The 25282-nt window shown below is 38.6% G+C and overlaps 1 protein-coding gene across 4 annotated transcripts in view; it reads right to left on the bottom strand.

The window, feature by feature from the left end:
* The window catches only part of TMEM273 (transmembrane protein 273), a 58715-nt gene extending 40632 nt beyond the window's left edge, over positions 1 to 18083 (bottom strand). For 2 of the 4 annotated variants that reach the window (XR_012020963.1, XM_072806340.1), the window contains exon 1: positions 17707 to 18055. Coding sequence is in view for 3 of the 4 variants with exons in the window: in XM_072806340.1 (XP_072662441.1) it covers positions 17707 to 17752 (46 nt within the window). In the remaining variant the exon portion in view is untranslated. Of the gene's footprint in view, positions 1 to 17706 lie in introns of all 4 variants that reach the window. The other 2 variants (XM_072806339.1, XM_072806341.1) reach the window with 2 other exon arrangements.
* Between the last annotated feature and the right edge of the window lie 7199 nt (positions 18084 to 25282).

The raw sequence follows: 25282 nt of genomic DNA, 5'->3' as shown, positions 1-25282 counted from the left end.
TGGCTTTGGATAAATCCCGCCTGTCTTCTCTCCCAGACAGGCAGACGTAAAGACAGATATGCTAGTAGGATTGTGAGGACCTCTCTGAGAGAGTATCTCCCAGGGCCCTAGGGAGGTTGAGCACAAATCCCACAAGGAGCAGATGATACATGAAAAGAAGGCTTCAAAGCTAGACGGAAACTTGACACCTATCCCACTTGGCTGGAAAGCCAAAGCACAAGATGGGACATGTGATGGGGCTGGAAGAGAGGTACCTGTGGACACAGTAAACATTTTGGTCTCTCCTGGCAACAGTGGGAAGCTGTTAAAGGATTTTAGCCAGGCAGGGAGTAATCAACTCTCATTCAGTAGAACTCCTCCTCCAGGAAGCCCTCCTGGACACCCTAGTTTGGGTTAGGCGCTTCTCTATTTCGCTCCAGGTTTCCTTCATCTCAGCACTTAACACACCACATTGCAACTGTCCTTCCTGTAGAATGTCAATTCCTTCAGATATGGCCTTGACTTTGTGTCATAGCAGAGCCTGATAAAAATCAATATTTGCTTAACAAAAGAGAAAGCCTCAATGTCCATGTGTCCCAGTATCGTAGGACGGCCCAAGAGCCTAGCTCCAGGCCCTTTACCTCTTCCCCTGGACAGCAAGCCCTTGACAGCATGGCCCAAAGGTTTGCATGGGTTTCTGAGGGGGTACAGCCAGGTTCCAGGCAGAAATTCCCCAGCTGCTCATCTGTTTTGTTCAGACAAGCAGGAGAGAGCAAGCCAGTTCATCTTACTGAGAACCATTAGCCCGTTATTTAATGGAATCAAATTTAATAAAAGGAGCAATTCAGGCAATTCTGGAGGATAAATGAGGGTCTGGATGTGACAGAGATGCTTACAGTGACTTTAAAGAGGAAACACAAGTGGTTTAATTTGGAAATGAGTGAAAAAGTCTGCTAATCTGTGTGACAGCCAGGTCAGCTCCCACCCAGGGTTCAAGGACCATGGGGATTTCCCAGCAGGCACTTTGCTGAGGTCACCTCTCCTGCCTTTACCACAGGGCATCTTCGTCCCCAGGGATCTCCCAGGATCAGTGCTGTGTGTCTGAGAGATGTTAAGTAACCCATACCCCTCTCCTCAAAGAGCTTCCTCCAAATCACCCATCTACCAGGTTCTTAAAAACTCATTTCAGACTTCCATTTCTTCTCACTAAATATAGCTTAAAACCTAGATATTGTACAAAAACAAACAAACATAAGAAGATCCTGAAAGATGGAGAGATGAAGGCATACTACCTGAGGACCTTGGGACCCCCCCCCCTCCACTGGATGCAGCATGTAGCCTGAGGTCGAAGCATGGTTGACACAGCTCATAAAAATATGAGTCAATAAAAAAGACTTTTATTCTTCTCTAAGATTTCTAAATCATGTTTGACAGTTTGGGGCTAAAAAATAGCATGTCTAAAGTTGTTCTCAATATATGTAGAGAAAATATTAAAGAGAGGAAAGGAGCATAGAGACACAATTTCTGCTTTTCGCTCAAAGTGTTAAAATGTTGACAACAATAGATGGTGATGTGTTATGTATATATAATGTAACACCTACAGCAACAGTTGAAAGTACATCCAATTCCACTATAGGCAAATCAAATGGAATTCTAAAAAATGTTCCAGTAATACACAGGAAGGTAGGAAAAAGAGAAATGAAAAACAGAGAAAAAGGAGAAATCAAAATATAAAGTGGCAGACTGAAAGCTCTAACATATCAAGAACTACATTAAACATGAACTGCTTATATGAACCAATTAAAAAACATGTTTGCAAAGTCTATTAAGAAAATGATTAAACCATAAACTGTCTACAAGAAATTCACTCTGAATATGATATAGATAGCTAGAAAGTAAAAGAATGAAAAAAAAATCCATGCAGACATTAACAAAAAGAAAGAAGAGTGATTATATTTAAATCAGATACATTTCAGAACAAAGAAAATCATAGACCCAGAGATATTATGTGGTATTATATTACATTACATAATGATAAGAGTCAATCCACCAAATTGACACAGTAATCCTAAATTCCTATAATCAAAAAATAGAGTTGTAAAATATATAAAGCAAAAACTGATAATACTGAAAGGAAAAATAGACAGATGCATGGTAGTTAAAGCTTCAATAGCCCTCTCTCAACAATTGATAGGACAACTAGACAGAAAATCAGTAAGGAAATTTTAAAAATTCAACCATACTATCAAGCAACAGGATTCAACACCAGCAGAATATACAACTCTTCAAGCACTTATGTAAGATATATCAAGATGTCTATATTCTGCATCAAATATCAACAAAATTAGAATAACTTCAATCATATAAAGTGTGATCACAATGAATCAACAATAGAAAGATAACAAGAAATTTCCCAAACACTTGGAAACTAACGATACTTCTACATAACTCATGGATCAAAGAGGAAGTCCCAAGAGAAATAAAAATATTTATTAATTAAGTGAAAATGAAAACATACATATCAGAACTTTGGGGACATAGCTAAAGCAGTGCTGAGAGGGCAATTTGTAGTACTAAATGCTTATGTTAGGAAAGAGGAATAAATATACAAAAAAAAAAAAAAAAAGGAAAGAGGTAAAGTCTTTGAACAGTAATCTAATATCTCACTTGAAGAAACCAAGAGGACATCAAAATAAAGCCAGAACACACAGAAGAAAGTAAATAATAAAGACAAGAGCAGAAGTCAATGAGGTTAAAAACAGAAAAATAATAGAAAAAATGAGTGAAACAAAAAAATCCAACTCTTTGAAAAGATTGATCAATCTGACAAACCTCTAATAAGACTGACAAGGGAAAAAAGAGAGATGACACCAATATCAGAAGTGAAACAGAGATATCACTACAGATCCTATAGACATCAGAAGGGTCATAAGGGAATACTATGAACAACTCTACACATAAAAACCCGGTGACTTAGGGGCACCTGGGTGATGTAATCAGTTAAGCAACTGATTCTTGGTGTCAGCCAGGTCATGATCTAAGGGTAGTGAGACCAAGCCCTATGAAGGGCTCCATGCTCAGTGGGGAACCTGCTTGAGATTCTCTCTTTCCCCATTTGCCCCTCCCCTCATGTATATGCACTTGCTCATGCACGCAGTGTGCTCTGTCTCTCTCTCATAAATAAAGTCTTTAAAAAAACTGGTAATTTAGATACAATGGGCCAATTCCTCAAATAATAGAAACTGTAACAACTCATCCAATATGAAATAGATACTTTGAATAGCTCTATAACTATTAAGGAAATTGAATTCATAATCTACAAACCACGAAAAAGAAATTCACAGACCCAGATAGTTTCAGGGAAGAATTCTAGCAAATGTTTAAAGAAAAATTAACAAGAATTATACACAACCTCATCCAGAAAATAGAAGAGGAGGAAACACTTCCTAATTTATTTTATGAAGTCGACATTACCATGACATTAGAACCAGAGAAAAAAGGTGCAAAAAACTACAGACCAGTGTCCCTTACGAATAAAGACTCAAAAACCCTTACCAAAATGTTATCAAGTAGAACTCAGCAAAATAAAAAAAAAATTATAAATCATGACTAAATGGAGTCCGTTCAAGGATGCAAGGCTGGAGTGATATTCAAAAATCCATCAATGCAGTCCACCACATTAACAAACGACAGAAAAATAAAATCACATGATCATACTGAGTGATGCAGGAAAAGCATTTGACAAGATTCTATATCCACTTATGACAAAAATTCTCAGAAAACTGGAAAAGAGGGAAACACCTTCAACTTGATAAAGAATCTACAAAATATCCTATACCTAACATCATACTTAATTGTAAGAAATAAGATGATTTCCCACTACAATCAAGGACAAGTTAAAGTTGTCACTCTACCTGTTCAACATGGTACTGGAAGTTCCTGCCAGTCCAATAAGGCAAGAAAAGGAAATAAAAAGCACATACCATTCAAAAAGGGAAAAATACAACCATTTGTAGATCATGGTCCATGCAGTAAATCCTAAAGGATCTTAAAAAAAAAAAAAACTTTTAGAATTAGTAAGCTAGTTCACTAAGGTGGCAAAATAGAAGATTGACATACACAAATCTATTATAATTCTATATACCAACAATGACACATAGAGAAAATTTAAATACAATTTACTATCACTTCTCAAAAAATACTTAGGTATAGATCTAATACAGGTACAGGTCTCACATATTAAAAATTCCACAATGGTGATGAGAGAAACAAAAAAAGAATCTTAATAAATAGAAAAGCTGTCAAATCTCCCCAAATTGATCTATAAATTTAATGTAATTCCTATCAAAATCCTGGCAGGATTTTTTTTGTGGCTGTAGATAAGATTATTCTAAAATTTACATGGAAAGGTAAAGGAAATAGAATTGCTATAAACCTTTTTTTGAAAATGAAGAATAAGGGATCCCTGGGTGGCGCAGCAGTTTGGCGCCTGCCTTTGGCCCAGGGCGCGATCCTGGAGACCCGGGATCAAATCCCACGTCGGGCTCCCGGTGCATGGGGCCTGCTTCTCCCTCTGCCTGTGTCTCTGTCTCTCTCTCTGTGTGTGACTATCATAAATAAATAAAAAAAAATTAAAAAAAAAGAAAATGAAGAATAAAGTAGGTGGGATCACTCTCCACCTTGAAACTTACACACCTACAGAAATCAAGACTGTGTGGTATGGGCAGAGGGGCAGATACATACATCAGTGGAAAAGAAAAGATGACCCAGAAATAGTCCATACAAGTATGACTGGACAAGAGAGTAAAATTAATTAAATAGAGGAAGAATAGCTTTTTTCCACCAATGGTGCTGGAGCAATTGGATGTCTATAGGCAGCAACAACAACAATAAAGTATGCTGAGCTAAATTCACAAACGAACTCCAAGTGGATCATAGATTTAAATGTTAAATATAAAAGTATACAACTCTGTAAAAGGTGAAATATAAATGGAGTGGTTTATGTCAAGGGAACCAGGAAGCCATTAAAGGAGATGGACCTTATGCATGTCCTTACTGGGTAGACCCATGAACTTTTTAATTGGGCCAACCTGTAAATATTGCAAGGATTCAGCCCCAACACCTACAACTTACTAAGAGAAGGCTTAGTGATAACCTTAGCAACCAATTATACTCAGTCAATATTACTTTTCTGCTGCCAACACCAATAAAAATTCTTTGTAAACAACATACAGGCAATCCTGATGTTTGTCTTTAGGAACCCTTGACTTCTGTCCCCTGGCGGGCAGGGGGTGGGGGAGGCAGCCACACTATTTGTATTGCTGCCCAAATCTTCTGTGCTTTAGAATTATAATTAGAAGGTCCCCAATCAATGCTTTTATTTTCATTTTGGCTCAGCTTTTTTTTTTTTTTTTTTTTTAAGTTGACAACTTTTAGGAGAAAACAGAAGGTAAAATCTTGGAGACTTTACAAGTGTGTGGTGAAAACTTCTCAGATGTGCTATCAAAAGTGTGATCTGTAAGAGGGAAAAAAATCAGTAAATTAGACTTAATAAAAATTAAGTACTTTTGTTTTGTGAAAAACAAAAGGAGGATGAAAACACCAACTAGAGACTGGGAAAAAATATTTTCAGATCACATATTTGACAAAGGACTCATAGCCAGAATATATTAAGAACTCTTAAAATTTCAATAGTAAAGGAAAATCCAAGCAAACCAATTAGACCCAGCAATTGCACTGCTGGGATTTACCCCAAAGATTCAGATGCAATGAAATGCCGGGACACCTGCACCCCGATGTTTCTAGCAGCAATGTCCACAAATAGCCAAACTGTGGAAGGAGCCTTGGTGTCCATCGAAAGATGAATGGATAAAGAAGATGTGGTCTATGTATACAATGGAATATTCCTCAGCCATTAGAAGTGACAAATACCCACCATTTGCTTCGACGTGGATGGAACTGGAGGGTATTATGCTGAGTGAAGTAAGTCAATCAGAGAAGGACAAACATTATAAGGTCTCATTCATTTGGGGAATATAGAAAATAGTGAAAGGTAATAAAGGGGAAAGGAGAGAAAATGAGTGGGAAATATCAGTGAGGATGACAGAACATGAGAGACTCCTAACTCTGGGAAACGAACAAGGGGTAGTGGAAGGGGAGGAGGGCGGGGGGATGAGGTGACTGGGTGACAGGCACTGAGGGGGGGGGCGGTGACGGGATGAGCACTGGGTGTTATACTATATGCTGGCAAATAGAACTCCTCCAATAAAAAAAAAAATACACACACACACATACACACACACACACACAAAGGAAAAGGGTAAAAGTCACGGAGAGAATTCTGGCTTGAAGAGGACATTTCTCTTCCCCTTCCTGGGGTTCTCCCTCTTCCTTTACCTTCTGCTGACTTTCTGAGTGACCCTACTGTTTATTTTCTTTTGTTACACTTGTGATAAATTGTTGCACAGCAAAAGAAAAAACTAACATGTCAAGAATTCTTTCTTCCTGGAATCTGCTCACTGCATTATTCTGAACTGTTGTCTTGGCAGGAATCTGAAACAGGGGAAAAGCTGTCAGGAAATATTTTTACAAAGATCTCAGGGACTAAGAGCCAAAGAATAAAGTGATGACTTTGACTTGTAAGATAAAAACGAATTTAATTCTCTTTACCCTGGCCTCTGCCATCTTTTCATTATAAATTAAGGGATGGGGGGAAGCCTCCATTCTCTTCAATAACTCTGGCTCTTTCAATGAAGAATGTTTTAGGCACTGGAACATAATTACAGTGATACTGTACTTCTTTTACTATCATGATTATAATAATACATAGATTTCAGCGCGTGGTTTCCAACAGAATTAAAATGGAGACAGATGGCTGACATTTTGGTTGGAATTAAGAGTCCATAGGAATATTTTATCTGGCAGTCTTTTAAAAAGGAAGGTGCACACCTCTAAGAACATGCCTAGAAATTTCACCACATATTTTCAGCAGCTATTCTTATAGCAATATATTACCAAAATTTAACAATATTGATTGGTTGGTAGTTAAGTGGAAAATAATTTATTTAAAATTGTGACAACCATAATCCAAAATCTATCTTTAAGTCTTTTTATCATCATGTCAAAGGAACATGAGTCTTTCTCAGATAGATATCTTCTTCTTCCAAATGTGAAGCCCTGAGAAGGACCCAAGAGCAGTTATGCATTATCTACTGCAGAATGGATAACTGAAATCATTAGAATACCAGGCAAACTTCAAAATGAGGAATTTTCTATGAAAGAAAAGGAGATGGAAGCTTCTAAAATATCATTGGCATAAAAGACAATGGCTAGGGAGTAAAGAAGGCTAAAGAAACAAAGTCACCAAGTGCAGCACTTGCCCCTCTACTGGCTCCTTTGCTGAGCACAGTGAAGGCTATAAAGGGAATTGGTAAGTCCACTGAAAATATTAGACTGTGATCGATTATGTGAAAGTGTTTCGTCAATGTTAACTTTCCTGCAGTTGCTAACTGTGCTGTGGTTATGCAAGACATTGTCTCTGTTTTTAAGAAATACACATTAATGTATTTAGGGGTTTAAAAAAACATGACATATACAACATAATTTCAAATGGCTCTGAAAAAAAGATATCTCTTTCTATTTATAGAAGTATATATAGCCTCATTTGTTTTATATCTCTCTAGAGACATAAGATATGGTAGATTTCTTGATTAAGAAATCAGCAAATCATACAGGTGTTAAAAGACACTTATATTATTATTCTTGCAACTTTTTTTCAAGTTTGAAACTATCCTGAAATAAAAGATTGAGAGAGCAGTTTAAAAAGTCATGTCAGTTTTCCATGATGAAGCTACTTTCTATTCTTAGCTGGGAGGCAGTTTGGTATTAGAGCTAAAAATACAGCTTTACAGCATCAAACTATTTGCATTTGAATCCCAGCATTCTCACTCACCTGCTATAGTTTGATGCTGTAAAGTTGTATTTTTAGCTCTAATACCAAACTGCCTCCCACCTCTGGTAGGCTACTTTATCACTCTGTGCCTCAATTTCCTCATCTGTGAAATGAGCATGATGATAAGAGTATCTGCTTTGTGGGCTATTTGTGAGAAACAAATGAGATCTACCTAGAGTGCTGGGTGAGGCACCATGCTCAGAATCAGTTCTCAGGAAGTGGGCTTTTATGATGCATTCAAGGAAAGCAATCTACACATAAGAGACAAGGTATAGTAAGAGCCAAGATGAGTTTAATGTCAAAGAGGAAGAGAGAAGAAGGAGAAGAAAGAGGAGGAGGAGGAGGAGGAGGGGGAAGTGACGAAGAAGAAGGCAGAGGAGGGGAAGGGATTTTACCTATAAGTTATCAAATTCATAAGCTGCAGTGAATACAAGAGTGTGGCAGGACTCAACACAGACAGAAAAAGTGGCACAGAATAAGAATCCCATTAACAGTTCAAACATACATTAAATGCATATATAAACTAGAAGAGGCACTGTAAAGCAGAGGAGACAGGAAAGATGGTTCAATAAATGATAATAAGACAATTCATGTTTCACATAGAAAAACACTGGGGGCAGGGCAAGATGGCAGAGGAGTAGGGGTCCTCAACTCACCTGGCCCCACCAACTTATCTAGGTAACTTTCAACGATCCTGAACACCTACAAATTTGACCTGAGATTTAAAGAGAGAACAGCTGGAAAGCTACACAGAGAAGGGTGTTCACTTATAACAAGAATCATCTAGGGTGAAATTTACTTAGGTCGTGGTTGATATTCTTGACTCAGTCCACTCATACAGCTGTTCTACACAGAGCAAAAAGACTAGAAAGAAGAACTCACCACAAAAGAAAGAATCAGAAACAGTACACTCTCCACAGAATTACAGAATTTGGATTACTATTCGATGTCAGAAAGCCAATTCAGAAGCACAATTATAAAACTACCGGTGGCTCTGGAAAGAACCAAAGGGATTCAGGAGACTTCATGACTGCAGAATTTAGATCTAATCAGGCTGAAATTAAAAATCAATTAAATGAGATGCAATCCAAACTGGAGGTCCTAACAACGAGTGTTAATGAGGTAGAAGAAAGAGTGAGTGACATAGAAGACAAGTTGATGGCAAGGAAGGAAGCTGAGGAAAAAAAAGAGAAAAACAAGTAAAGACCATGAGGAAAGGTTAAGGGAATAAATGACAGCTTCAGAAGGAAGAATCTACATATAATTGGGGTTCCAGAAAACGCTGAGAGGGACAGAGGGCCAGAAAGCATATTGGAAGAAATCATAGCTGGAAATGTCCCTAATTTGGGGAGGGAAATAGACATTCAGATCCAGGAGATAGAAAGATCTCCCCCCAAAAATCAATAAAAACCAGTCAACACCTCAACATTAATAGTGAAACTTGCAAATTCCAAAGATAAAGAGAAAATCCTTAAAGCAGCAAGAGACAAGAGATCCCTAACAGCAGATTAGATTAGATTAACAGCAGACCTCTTCACAGAGACCTGGCAGGTGAGAAAGGGCCAGCAAGATATATTCAGGGTCCTAAATGCAGCCAAGAATACTTTACCCAGCAAGGCTCTCAATCAGAATAGAAGGAGAGATAAAGAGCTTCCAAGATAGGCAGAAACTGAAAGAATATGTGACCACCAAACCAGCTCTGCAAGAAATATTAAGGGGGACTCTGTAAAAGAAAGAGGAAACCCAAAGAAATAATCCACAAAAACAGGGACTGAATAGGTCCTATTCAATGACACTCAATTCATGTCTTTCAATAGTAACTCCGAATGTGAATGGGCTAAATGATCCCATCAAAACACGCAGGGTTTTAGACTGGATAAAAAAGGAAGACCCATCTATTCGCTAGCTATAAGAGACTCATTTGAGACCTAAGGACACTTACAGCCTGAAAATGAAAGGTTGGAGAACCATTTATCATTCAAATCCTCCTGAAAAGAAAGCAGGGAAAGCAATCATATCAGATAAATTAAAGTTTATCCCAAAGACTGTAGTAAGAGATGAAGAGGGACACTATATCATACTTAAAGGATCTATCCAACAAGAGGACCTGGCAATCATGAATATTTATGCCCCTAATGTGGGAGCTGCCAAGTATATCAATCAATAACCAAAGAAAAGACATACTTAGATAAAAATACACTAACACTGGGAGACTTCAACACGGCACTTTCTGCAAATGACATATCTTCTAAGCACAACATCTCCAAAGAAACAATAGCTTTAAATACCCACCATTTGCTTCAATGTGGATGGAACTGGAGGGTATTATGCTGAGTGAAATAAGTCAATCGGAGAAGGACAAACATTATATGGTCTCATTCATTTGGGGAATATAAATAATAGTGAAAGGGAATAGAAGGGAAGGGAGAAGAAATGGGTAGGAAATATCAGAAAGGGAGACATAATATAAAGACTCCTAACTCTGGGAAACGAACTAGAGGTGGTGTAAGGGGAGGAGGGCCGGGGTGGGGGGTGAATGGGTGACTGGCACTGAGGGGGGCACTTGACGGGATGAGCACTGGGTGTTATTCTGTATGTAGGCAAATTGAACACCAATAAAAAATAAATTTATTATTAAAAAAAAAGAAACAAGAGCTTTAAATGATACACTGGACCAGATGGATTTCACAGATATTACAGAACTTTACATCCAAATGCAATTGAATACACATTCTTCTCAAGTGCACATGGAACTTTCTCCAGAATAGACCATATACTGTGTCACAAATCAGGTCTTAACCGATACTAAAAGATTGGGATTGTCCCCTGCATATTTTCAGACCATAATGCTTTGAAACTTGAACTCAATCACAAGAAGAAACTTGGAAGAAATTCAAACACTTGGAGGTTAAAGACCATCCTGCTAAAAGATGAAAGGGTCAACCAGGAAATTCGAGAAGAATTTAAAAGATTCATGGAAACTAATGAGAATGAAGATACAACCGTTCAAAATCTTTGGGATACAGCAAAAGTAGTCCTGAGAGGGAAATACATCACAATAAAAGCATCCCTCAAAAAAATGGGAAAAACTCAAATATGCAAGCTAACCTTGCACCTAAAGGAACTGGAAAAAGAACAGCAAATAAAACCTACACCAAGCAGAAGAGAGTTAATAAAGATTTGAGCAGAACTCAATGAAATAGAGACCAGAAGAACTGTAGAACAGATCAACAAAACCAGGAGTTGGTTCTTTGAAAGAATTCATAAGATAGATAAACCATTAGCTAGCCTTATTAAAAAGAAAAGGAAAAAAAGACTCAAATTAATAAAATCATGAATGAAAAAGAGAGATCACAACTCATACCAAGGAAATACAATCGATTTTAAAAACATATTTATGAGCAGCCATAACGCCAATAAATTAGGCAATCTAGAAGAATTGGGCACATTTCTGGAAAACCACAAAACACCAAATCTGGAACAGGAAGAATTAGAAAAGCTGAACAGGCCAATAACCAAGGAGGAAATTGAAGCAGTCAACAAAGACCTCCCAAGACACTGATGTCCAGGGCCAGATGACTCCCCAGGGGAATTCTATCAAATGTTTAAAGAAGAAACCACACCTATTCTATTAAAGCTGTTCCAAAACATAAAAAGGGATGGAATACTTCCAAACTCGTTCTATGAGGCCAGCATCACCTTAATTCCAAAACCAGACAAAGACCCCACCAAAGAGGAGAATTATAGACCAATATCCCTGATGAACATGGATGCAAATATCCTCAACAAGATACTGGTCAATAGGATCCAACAGAACATTAAGAAGATTATTCACCATGGTCAAGTGGGATTTATCCCCAGGATGCAAGGTTGGTTCAATACTCATAAAGCAATCAATGTGATAGATCATATCCACAAGAGAAAAAGCAAGAGCCATATGATCCTCTCAACAGATGCAGAGAAAGCATTTGACAAAATACAGCATCCATTCCTGATCAAAACTCTTCAGAGTAGGGATAGAGGGAACATTCCTCAGCATCTTAAAAGTCATCTACGAAAAGCCCACAGCAAATATCATTCTTAATGGGGAGACACTGGGAGCCTTTCCCCTAAGATCAGGAACATGACAAGGATGTCCACTCTCACCACTGCTATTCAACATGGTAGTAGAAGTCCTAGCCTCAGCAATCAGACAACAAAAAGAAATAAAAGGCATTCAAAGCAGCAAAGAAGTCAAACTCTCCCTCTTCACAGATGACATGATACTGTACAAAGAAAACCCAAAAGACTCCACCCCAAGATTGCTAGAACTCATACAGCAATTTAGCAATGTGGCAGGATACTAAATCAATGCCTGGAAATCAGGGGCATTTCTATACACTAACAATGAAACTGAAGAAAGAGAAATTAAGGAGTCAATCCCATTTACAATTGCACCCAAAAGCATAAGATAGCTAGGAATAAACCTAACCAAAGAGTTAAAGGATCTACCCTAAAAACTTCAGAACACTTGAAAGAAATTGAGGAAGACACAAAGAGATGGAAAAATATTCCATGCTCATGGATTGGAAGAATAAATATTGTGAAAATGTCAGTGCTACCCAGGGCAATTTACACTTTCAATGCAATCCCTATCAAAACACCATGGACTTTCTTCAGAGAGTTAGAACAAATAATCTCAAGATTTGTGTGGAATCAGAAAAGACCCCGAATATCCAGGGGAATATTGAAAAAGAAAAGCAGAGCCAGGGGCATCACAATGCCAGATTTAAGGTTGTACTACAAAGCTGTGGTCATCAAGACAGTGTGGTACTGGCACAAAAACAGATACATAGATCAATGGAACAGAATAGAGAACCCAGAAATGTTCCCTCAAGGCTATGGTCAACTAATATTCGACAAAGCAGGAAAGAATATCCCCTGGAAAAAGGATAGTCTCTTCAAAAAATGGTGCTGGGAAAATTGGACAGCCACAGGCAGAAGAATGAAACTGGACCATTCTCTTACACCAGACACAAAGATAAACTCAAAGTGGATGAAAGATCGAAATGTGAGACAAGATTCCATCAAAATCCTAGAGGAGAACACAGGCAACACCCTTTTTGGACTTGGCCACAGCAACTTCTTGCAAGATACATCCATGAAGGCAAAGGAAACAAAAGCAAAAATGAATTATTGGGACTTCATCAAGATAAAAAGCTTCTGCACAGCAAAAGAAACAGTCAACAAACCTGAAAGACAACCTACCTAATGGGAGAAGATATTTGCAAATGATGTATCAGATAAAAGGCTAGTTTCCAAGATCTATAAAGAACTTATGAAACTCAACAGCAAAGAAACAAACAATCCAATCATGAAATGGGCAAAAGACATGAACAGAAATCTCACAGAGGAAGACATAGACATGGCCAACACGCACATGAGAAAATGCTCTGCATCACTTGCCATCAGGAAAATACACATCAAAACCACAATGAGATACCACCTCACACCAGTGAGAATGGGGAACATTAACAAGGGAGGAAACCACAAATGTTGGAGAGGATGTGGAGAAAGGGGAACCCTCCTGCACTGTTGGTGGGAATGTGACCTGGTGCAGCCACTCTGGAAAACTGTGTGGAGGTTCCTCAAAGAGTTAAAAATAGAGCTGCCCTATGACCCAGTAACTGCACTACCTGGGATTTACCCCAAAGGTACAGATACGGTGAAATGGCAGGGCACCTGCACCCTGATGTTTCTAGCAGCAATGTCCACAACAGCCAAACTGTGGAAAGAGCCTCGGTGTCCATCGAAAGATGAATGGATAAAGAAGATGTGGGTTATGTATACAATGGAATATTCCTCAGCCATCGGAAATGACAAATACCCACCATCTGCTTCGACATGAATTGAACAGAGGGTATTATGCTGAGTGAAGTAAGTCAATCGGAGAAGGACAAACATTATATGGTTTCACTCATACGGGGAATATAAGAAATAGTCAAAGGGATTAAAGGGGAAAGGAGAGAAAATGAGTGGGAAAAATCAGAGAAGGTGACAAAGCATGAGAGACTCCTAACTCTGGGAAATGAACGGGGGGTAGTGGAAGGGGAGGCGGACAGGGGATGGGGTGACTGGGTGATGGACACTGAGGGGTCACTTGACGGGATGAGCACTGCCATACCATATGTTGGCAAATAGAACTCTAATAAAAAAAATTCAAAAAAAAAAAAAGAAAAAACTATAATTAGATTCTTTGTTTAGGCCATGCAAAAATAAATTCCAAATAAATTAAAATTAAATAGTTTTAAAAATTAAAAAAAATTACTTTAAAAAATGTTTCTTAGACAAGATGGAAAATTAAGACATAACAAAAGTCAAAGAATGATAACTTTAATTGTATCCCATTTAAGACTTCTGCAGAGCAACGGATGCCACAAAGATAAAATATAAGCAACATACTGAGACAGTATGTTTGCAACACATGACAGAACCAAATAATTAATATCCATAAAAAATACATAAATGACCAACAACCAAAGAAAACTCCAGGAAATTCATAGAAAAAGAAATCTGGCTGGTTGATAAATAGAAGGAAAATGGTTATTCTCACTAGTAATCAGGAACACACAACCTAAAAACTTGGAGATAATATTTTACATCTCTGGCAAAAAAGCAAGAAGTCTGTTACTATTTAGTATTACTAAACCTGTAGGGAGACAGATATGCCCAGACCTTGCAAATGGAGAGCAATTTGGCAATATCCAATGAAGGAAGGATTGCACATACTCATGACAGTAACACCTCTTCCAGACTCTCTCCCAGAAAACAGCTGCATGAGGGTTCTAGGAGGTGGGACTAAGAAGGCTCATTACAGCATCAGTAACTATGCAGAAAGTAAGAATCTAAATTCAGTCAGTACCAGAAGGTATACCTAAATTATGACTGAGTGTTTCAACAGAATTGAAAAGGTAGTTGCAACACATACATTGATCTATAGGATGAGAATGGGCGATACTGTAACATGTTGAGTATGCTGTGGTGACATTTATGTCACATGCTGGCACCTAGAAAGTAACACAGCACAGTCAAAGCAGGGGTGGTGCTGTTTCCTCCAGAGGAGAGAGGAAAAGAAGACAGAGGGGGGCCCAAAGAGCATTAACTCCACTTCTGACATTCTATCTTTTATAGGTATGTTGACTTACCTATCTACATTCAAATACATGTATCTAAAAAATAAAAACAAAAAGCTAAGTTAAAATGTGTTCATTCAAGGTGTCCATGAATATTTGTTGCATTGAACTCAGTCTTAAAAATAGTTTTAGCATATTGGAAAACTGGCTTTCCCCCTAACTCTCCAACTACTCTGTGTGGGAAATAGTGGCTCAAGCACTGGAATAGTTAGGCAGAAATGTCCCTCTTCCTTCCATGTCCCCAAAAGCCCTCATGCATAGCTCTTACATATGCCCTGGGGTGACTGGCCTGGTCACCTGCCCTCTATGGTATCACTAGATAATCCCCAGGTCCCTTTCACCAGTTCATAAAGGAAAAGCTCAATTATTTCTTACAATTTCCAATGGGCTATAGTGTTATTTTTTGATGCACAGAAATGTATTTATTTGGTATTAAGAATATAGAAGATCAATATGAAAAATGCCAATACAAAGAAACTAAAATATGTCTCATAATCCTATTTCCTAGAAAAAGTAAAAAAGAAACTGTTAATGATTAGCTGTATTTCCTTCCAATAGTGAGTGCTCACTTCATGTCAGATACTAGCTACATGCTTTAAATACAGTCACAGACTGATCTCTCTCAACAGCTCTATGAGGCTGGTACAATCACTATCCCCAAGTTACAGATGAAAAAACTGAGCACAGAGAGGGTGGACAATCTGCCCAAACTCCCGGCTGGTAAATTGCAGAAGAGGATCAGAGGATCAGGTTGTTTAGAGTAAAGCACACACTCCTCAACACTACTGCCTCTACTAAAGTATCTGAAAACACTAACTGGCTGTGATACCTTGGGCGACTAATTAAAACCTCATCCTTCAAATGCAGACAATGGTGGGACCTATTTCATGATGTTGTTGGGGGAAAGAATGAGCTAACGTAAAGTGTTTTTTTTTTTTAAGATTTTATTTATTTATTCATGACACACACACACACACACACACACACACACACAGAGGCAGAGACAGGCAGAGGGAGAAGCAGGCTCCATGCAAGGAGCCCGAAGTGGGACTCGATCCCGGGTCTCCAAGATCAGGCCCTGGGCTGAAGGTGGCACTAAACCGCTGAGACGCCCGGGCTGCCCACGTAAATTGTTTAAGAGGGAATGAAACACATCGAATGCACTCAGAAATGTCACATATTACTATTCCTCTTATTTGGGATCTTGAGCATTTTCAAGGCTTATTTTTCTGTTTGTAAGTCTTCAGCAAGCTGCCTCTTTGTATCATATGCACATTTTTCCATTGGATTTCTTAAATTTAACTTCCTCCCCCACCCCCCACCCAACCCCAGGATAGACTGGTCTGTATATCTAGATAGGTCAAAAGCAGAAACAGATTAGGACATCTGCCAGCTTCTGCCACATTGCTGAGCACACTTTGCATTTTCTGGCCTGCGCACACTTAGTGCGCGCTGGTTCTAACCACCCCTCACTGCCACGCCACTCACTACACACGTCCATTTCCATGCCTAGACTGGTAGATACCGAGGCTCCCTGCCGACATGCTAACTCCCTGAAAGCCAAGGTCTTTGTTCACTCCTGGGCTGGATGCAGGCTTCTGACAGAGTCCTGGCCACGGAAATAACACTGCCCATGTCCAGGATACAGGCTTTTGCTTCCCCTGAAGGAAGATTAGATCTGGAGATAGACTGCTTGCTTTTGCATCTTGGCCCAGGGCAACTTCTAAGAAACAGCATCTGTGTAAACAAGGGCCATTTGTTGCCTTTCTAAGAAATAACAGTTATTTTCTGCAAAGCAGATTTTGCAAAGTCGCATGGCCCTTTATCTCGTCAGTCTCCGCCTTAGACATATCATTCTAACCATCATTCTGTGCCTTGATCTTTATCTCTTTCGATTTTTCCTCTCTGTCTGTTTTTCTGGTCTTAATATTTCTCCCTCTATTTCTGGCCTTAGTTTTCTATTAGTCTCTGTCTTTCTCCTTTCTCCCTTCTTTTGATGCACAGAAATAAAGATGACTTCAAAAAGCCGGAATACCTTTGGGTAACCTGAGAGCCTCCTCTACTCCATAATAGGATTGATTCACCACTAACTACGGAGAAGCATCTACGTACCCACATTTTCTCATTTTATCTAATTATTTCAGTTTGACTTAATTAAATTGAACTTCATTTTCATACAATCCTAGAAGATATGCATTATTACACTCCCCCACTTGATTGATTCAGAAACAGAAAAAGTCTAAGAAGCTTGCTGCAGTTTGTCAGCAACAGAACCACAATTTAAAGCCAGATTTGAAAAAATAAATAAATAAATAAATAAAGCAGATTTGTCTAGGTCCTAAACCCAAAGCTCTTTCTACCACCTGACCCTTTCCAGTTCTCCTCTTGTCCAGAAGCATTTGTAAGTTGCAGATGGAATGAAACAGACAAAATCATTGCTCAGGGTCTCAGTCTCAAAATGAGAAAAGCCATCTATCCGAAGGGACACATCTGTGCTTTAGGGACTGAGCCCCAGTGGGCTAATGCTCCCCTGGTTTCCCACTCACTGAGGCACCCCTGCCACAGAAGAATCACGTCCACCCCATTTCTGCATTCCTCACTTACCCAGGAGAAGGAGGAAGGCTCTCAGCATGCTGGCCCCCGAGCCCATGCTGTTCCTGGCTTGTCTCCGATCAGGCGACGTAGCTGTGTGACCCAAGGCTGTGAGGGACAGGAGCCAAGTTCCACGTGACAGACAAGGAGGAAGCTGCCTCCACGGCCAGGGGACTGCTCAGTTCCTCTCGGCTCTGTCAAAGGGCAGCAGTAAAGGAAACAACATGTCCTGGCTCTGCCATCGGTGGAAGAGAGCTAGCCCATGATGAGGGCTCACCGAGGCTTTCTGGGGTATTAGTTATCACCCAACCTATCTCCTGTAACCTGTCCCCTTCCCCACCGCCACACACATACTGCATGAGAACACCAGTGCCCCTGGGTGCAGATTCTTGCCCAAAGACCCAGGCTGATAGTCTCAGAGAGGGATGTGGGCAAAGCTAGTCAGCATGGATGTCCAAGTCCTGCAGCAACCCCCATGGACCTGGGTCAGGGACAGGAAGTCCCCTCACCAGCTCACAGTGTACCGAGTCACTGTTTTTGTGCCATCTATGCCTCTCAGTCTGGGGAGGCTGACTCAGAATACCATTATTCTCAGAATAACAGTTTTTTAATGTCCAAAATAAAGTAACTAGGATCATAAAAGAAACCAGTTATATTGAAATACAGTTATCCAAATATTTAGAAAATAGACTTAGTATTATTTTAATTAATAATTGATTAATTATTAATATTAAATTAATATTTAGAAAATGACATAGAAATATATATGCCTCTTGCTCTATAAAGTGGACAGCAAGATCTAGCACAGGTGCAGTAAGTCCACAATCTTGACATGGTGACAAACATAAAGGATATTTAGAGACATCTGTAGCAGCTGGAATGTGGGTGAAAAAACCTGCAATTGCTACCAGCAATAAAGTCCCCCTTGTGGTAATATCACAGTGGCTTATTGGCTACCTTCACATTGGAAAGATGTGTTAAGTTTTCATTTGAGGTTAGAGAACAGAGATGTGGCTTTTTTCCCATCCATGTTCACAGACCTGAAATTAAGCACCCAGTGCCAGAAGACCCTTGGTTCTCAACAGGCTCAAACCAACAGATTTGAGGCCATATGTTCCCATACTTCTCCTTGACACCTGCTTGACTGTCAAGCCACCAACTCAAATGTGCACAAAATCTCACTTTTAAAAATGTACAGCCACTTAATGACAAGTGTTGGGCCCCTTCCAAATGAGCCGAGAGCAGTTAGCCTCTTTTCATTCTTGAGCTTCCTCAGCCAAATCCAGCTACCTCACTGATCATGTTTGTTCCTCTGAGTCTCATGCAAATGATGGACATGAACAGAGCAGCCAGTTCGTGAGAAAAGCCATTTGCTTCATTTGGTGCCTGGGATTTCATCCCTCTATCCAGAGACGCTCTTTATTTTGTACAAAACACTTTCAGTCTTCACCTACAACAGGAAATACTCCCTTTTGCTTCTCCTGAAACGTGTGAACTTTCAAAACTTTTGCCCCACTTAATGGAGATGTTTGCAGAATAAATATTTCACTTCCTGAGCAAACTGTAAGAAAATGCCAGAGCAGGCATAAGTCGCAGGCAGTGGCTGGGGATTGTGGGAAGTGCATCAGTTTTGCTGCAAGCAGGCCCAGCACTGCCAGGTGCACAAAGAGGTCCCATGTTTTATGGAATCACATTTTTAAGTGTTGGCAATGAATTTTAAAATGATCTTACATAGGGCAGATCAAACTGGGCATCGGTATGTAACTTCTGCTCTAAAATATCTCTGGAGTTCTCTTCTAAGGCTCAATCTTTCATATATAAATACAGGAATGGAAGTTCCTACAGCAACTTCTGCTTTTCACCCTGCCACAACCTCCAAGACCAGAAAAGGCAGCATCTGCCACCTACTTGAATGAAGAAAAGGGAAATATAGACGTTCAAAATTGTGCCATAAGCTAGAATCTGAAAAGATGACCTGACACCTGGGCTGTGCACCTGGGCCTGAGGAGTGGCCTCAGAGTGGTGTGATGTGCCCCTCCTCCCTGCCAGAGTTGGTGCCCCACCCCTTGCACCTATAATAGATGCCAGGTTCTTTTTTTTTATAAATTTATTTTTTATTGGTGTTCAATTTGCCAACATATAGAATAACACCCAGTGCTCATCCCGTCAAGTGCCCACCTCAGTGCCCGTCACCGAGTCACCCCCACCCCCCACCCTCCTCCCCTTCCACCACCCCTAGTTCGTTTCCCAGAGTTAGGAGTCTTTCATGTTCTGTCTCCCTTTCTGATATTTCCCACTCATTTTTCTCCTTTCCCCTTTATTCCCTTTCACTATTTTTTACATTCCCCAAATGAATGAGACCATATAATAGATGCCAGGTTCTTAACCTGAGTCTGCTCCTGTCACAGGGGTTGGGATGACTCCCCCTAGACTGGGAGCCTGTGAAGGCAGGGGCAAGAGCACCTGGTCCTAGCACTGGGTGTTATTCTGCAAATTAGCAAATTGAACCAATAAAAAATAAATTTATTATTAAAAAAAAAAAGAGCACCTGGTCCAGTACTTGACACAGTACAAAGTCTCAGTGATGGCTGCCACATAAAGGAATCCGTTCACTCGCTTAGCTCACACCCAGGCTGAGCACCCCAGCCTCCAGCCTGTGAGGAAGGCTGTGGACTTGGCCTGTGACCCGGAGGTAACCTGCTCTGCCAATCTGATGAGAATGAGCCCACAGCTCTGATATCCACCAGGATGGTGCCCCTCCTCTGGCAAGGTCACCATGAGGCCTCAGGAGCTCCTATACTCCTCCTCCTCACCAGCCACAGAGCTCACAGATTCATGCCCCATGTGCCTGTAGCGCAGCAAGTCAGGGAGAACTGTCAGATCCACCATCGTTATGGCAGGTTTCTGAAAAATTAAAGATAGGGGAGATTTGAGACACACATCGATCTATTGGACTTAAAAAGAATTATGCACCCAACAGTTAGAAAATAACCATTCTTCTTGAGCATGCATGCAATATTTACAAAAAAAAATTACCACATCTGGGCCAATTAAGTAACTCAAAAATTTCAAAGAATGGCTGACATACAGACTACAATTTTTACCACAACGCAGTCAAATCAGGTGATGATATCAAAAAAAATACATTCAGTTTCCATATGTTTGGAAGAGTTAAAACACATTTCTAGATAACTTACAAGTCAAATAAAAAATGACAGTAAAAATTAAAAATAGCCAGAACCTAATGATAATGAAAATGTTTCATATCTGATTATGTGCATTGCAAATAAAGGAATAATTGGAAGGAAAAGATATAAATACTTAGAATAGAAGGGCTGAGAAAGGAATGAGCTAAGCAACTGATTGGAGAGGCTTGGAACGAATAAACCTAAGAAAAGGCAGAAGAAAGACAACAGTAAATACGAAAGCAGAAATGAAAAAAACGGAAAGCAAAGATTCAATAGGGAGGGTGGACAAGTCCTAAAGTTTGTCTTTAAAAATGAACTATTGGGATTTCATCAAGATAAGAAGCTTTTGCAAAGCAAAAGATACCGTCAACAAACCTGAAAGACAACCTACCTAATGGGAGAAGATATTTGCAAATGACATATCAGATAAAGGGCTAGTATCCAAGATCTATAAAGAACTTATTAAACTCAACACCAAAGAAACAATCCAATCATGAAATGGGCAAAGACATGAAGAGAAATCTCACAGAGGAAGACATAGACATGGCCAACACGCACATGAGAAAATGCTCCGCATCACTTGCCATCAGGGAAATACAAATCAAAACCACAATGAGATACCACCTCACACCAGTGAGAATGGGGAAAATTAACAAGGCAGGAAACCACAAATGTGGGAGAGGATGTGGAGAAAGGGGAACCCTCTTACACTCTTGGTGGGAATGTGAACTGGTGCAGCCACTCTGGAAAACTGTGTGGAGGTTCCTCAAAGAGTTAAAAATAGATCTGCCCTATGACCCAGCAATTGCACTGCTGGGGATTTACCCCAAAGATACAGATGCAGTGAAAGGCCGAGACACCTGCACCCCGATGTTTCTAGCAGCAATGTCCACAATAGCCAAACTGTGGAAGGAGCCTCGGTGTCCATCGAAAGATGAATGGATAAAGAAGATGTGGTTTATGTATACAATGGAATATTACTCAGCCATTAGAAATGACAAATACCCACCATCTGCTTCGACGTGGGTGGAACTGGAGGGTATTATGCTGAGTGAAAGAAGTCAATCGGAGAAGGACAAACATTATATGGTCTCATTCATTTGGGGAATGTAAAAAATAGTGAAAGGGAATAAAGGGGAAAGGAGAAAAATGAGTGGGAAATATCAGAAAGGGAGACAGAACATGAAAGACTCCTAACTCTGGGAAACAAACTAGGGGTGGTAGAAGAGGAGGTGGGCGGGGGGTGGGGGTGACTGGGTGATGGGCACTGAGGTGGGCACTTGACGGGATGAGCACTGGGTGTTATTCTATATGTTGGCAAATTGTACACCAATAAAAAAGTAAATTTGTAAGTAAAAAAATAAAATAAAATAAAAAGCTAATAGTATGAAAAAATTTAAAAAATCAATAAAAAAAAAAGCTAATATGACCCAACTTCTCACAGAAGAGAAAAGAAGAAAAGAGAGAAGATACAAATAATAAGAATAAAAAGGGGTGGTAAGTACCATATTGAGTTAAAATAGAAAAAACATACAATTATCTCAATTGATGTAGAAAAGTATTTAATAAAATTCACCGCTCACTCATGATAAAAAAAAATGAATCAACTAGAAATGAACAGAAATGTTCTTTACCTGATGAAACGTATCTACCACACACACACACAGACAAACAACAAACATTATTCTGGTGAGCTACAGAGATGCAATCCCTTTAAAATTAGGGCAAAGGAGGGATGCCCTATATCTCCACTTCTTTTCATTATTGTCTGGAGGTCTGGTTAGTGCAGATTTTTTCTTTAAAGAGGACTCTCAAGAATAAGCATTGAGAGGGAAGAAAAAACTATATTCTCCGATGATATGTTTTTCTACATAGAAAGCCTCTCAGAGTCAGATTATTTGTCAAAAATAATAATATGGCTGAATATAAGGTCATTTTTTTTTAAGTTAGGCTCCACACTTGGCTTGGAGACCAACATAGGACTTGGACTCCTGACCCTGAGATAAAGACTTGAGCTAAGATCAAGATTTGGACACTTAACTGACTGAGCCACCCAGGTACCCCAAGGCCAATATTTTTAAAATCAGCTAGATTGCTATACACCAGTAATGAACAGAAAACAAATTTTAAAAAATAAAAATTACACCACCACCAATAGTATGTATGTATATGTACAAATATATATGGAAAATAATAAATCATACATTAAATTAATAAATATATAAATTTATATATTTATTGATATATTTATATATGTATAATATAATTACAGAAATATTTATATTTTATATGATATAAATATATTTTATATAAAATAAATATGTCACATATATATTATAAATCTAAGGAAAGTTACTCAAGATTTACATGGAGAAAACTGTAGTTCATTGGATTAAAGAAGACCTAAAAAAGCAAAAGTGTGCCATCATGTACAGGAAAACTCAAAAATCTTAAAGATTTCAGTTCTTCTCAAACCAGTCTGTAGTATCAGTGAAGTCTTACAAGCTGATTAATAATCAGAAAAATGAAAATCAGGGCCACAATGTGATACCATTTTACATTTTTAAGGTTGATAATAAAAATCTTGAGTAATACCTTTGGAACAACCTTTGGAACCTGGAAGATATTATGGTAAGTGAAATAAGCCAGATATAAAATGATAAATACTGCATGATCTAACTTATATGTAGCCAAACTCATAGAACCAGAGAGTAGCAGAGAGTAGTAAATTGTTTCCCTGGGGCTGGTGAAAAAGGCTGATGGAGAGATGATGGTCAAGGGGTACAAAATTTCAGTTATGCATGATGAATAAATTCTGAAGACTAACAATGTGAATGTAGTTAACAATACTGTGTTATATGTTTAAAATATGCTAAGAGGGTAAATCTTAAGTGTTCTCATCACAAGAAAAGTAAAAAAGAAAGTGGTTAACCATGTGAGATGATAGGAGTGTTGATTAGCTAGATTGTGGCAATGATTTCACATATATCAAAACAAGGAGTTTTATGCATAAAATGTATACAATTTTAATTTGTCAATTATACCTCAGTAAAGATGGAGTAAACAATCTTGGGTAATGCTAAAGTTCAATTGAGATTATAGGGGGGGAAATAGAGTATAACATTTTTGTAAACGATTTTCTATTCTCTGGGAAAGTTGAAGGTTTGTTTATCATAGGGTTTAATAATTCTACTCCTGGAGATATAACCAGGAACACTCTTAGACCTGTACATTCAGAGATACAGAACAAAACACTCATAGAGCATGGTTTGTAATAGCAAAAAAGACCTTGAAAGAACCATGAAACACATCAACAGAAGAATGAACAAATGTATACTATTATATAGTCATAAAAATGGTTATACTACAGCAACACAGACAACTTGGATAAATCTTAGAAACAAAATACTGTGTGAAAAATCAAATTACGGGATCCCTGGGTGGCGCAGCGGTTTGGCGCCTGCCTTTGGCCCAGGGCGCGATCCTGGAGACCCGGGATCGAATCCCACATCGGGCTCCCGGTGCATGGAGCCTGCTTCTCTCTCTGCCTGTGTCTCTGCCTCTCTCTCTCTCTGTCTGTGACTTAAATAAATAAATAATAAATAAAATATTAAAAAAAAATCAAATTGCAAAAGATGACAGAATGATACAATTTTCACAAGTAAAACTAAATATAAAGAGTCTATAGAATACATATATTTTTCATTAAATAATATTTTTTAAATCATTAGAATGATAAACATAATTCAGGAGGGGGGATAAGGAAAGAACACACAGTAGACATAGATGTCATATTCTAGTTCTTTAATTGTGAATGAGTGCATTGGTATTTGTGTTATGATGATTCATTAGTAGGAAGATTACATGCTGAGTTTTTCCCAGATAAGTCCTAGTTTATGTGCATTATCTTGGTGGAGTTATAATAGTATCCTCTTTCATTCCCAAAGTTTTGACAGAGGCCAAAAAGTTTGGATCATAAATTATATAGTCTTTTTATTCATAACTCCTTATTAAAGAATCCATAATTTAAATGTAATTAAAGCAAATATAATTCTAGCAGAATTGTTTTTGATAGAAATTCAAATTATTTGAATCATTCTGGTCATAAGTTCAATAACTTTAAAAATTTACACAAGCTTTGAAACACTAATTCCACTTTAAAAAACATATTTAAGGAGTTAATTGAGCAAATGTAGAAGGATGTATGAATAAGGATGTCACCATACAATTTTTAAAAATTAAAAATCAAATGACAGGAACCAACTTAAATTGGCCTATGTATGTAATGAAATAGCTAACAGGGTAGCATATATCATTAAATGTATGCTTTCACCTTCATCAACTAACTTAAGTTTCAATAAGCTAGTTGTATATATCCATTTTCAGGGAAAGAAGAAAGG

Source organism: Canis lupus, chromosome 29 (assembly GCF_048164855.1).
Source record: "Canis lupus baileyi chromosome 29, mCanLup2.hap1, whole genome shotgun sequence".
Classification (NCBI taxonomy): Eukaryota; Metazoa; Chordata; class Mammalia; order Carnivora; family Canidae; genus Canis; species Canis lupus.
The sequence above is the reverse complement of the archived record's forward strand: the minus strand, read 5'-3'. Positions and strand labels throughout refer to the sequence as shown.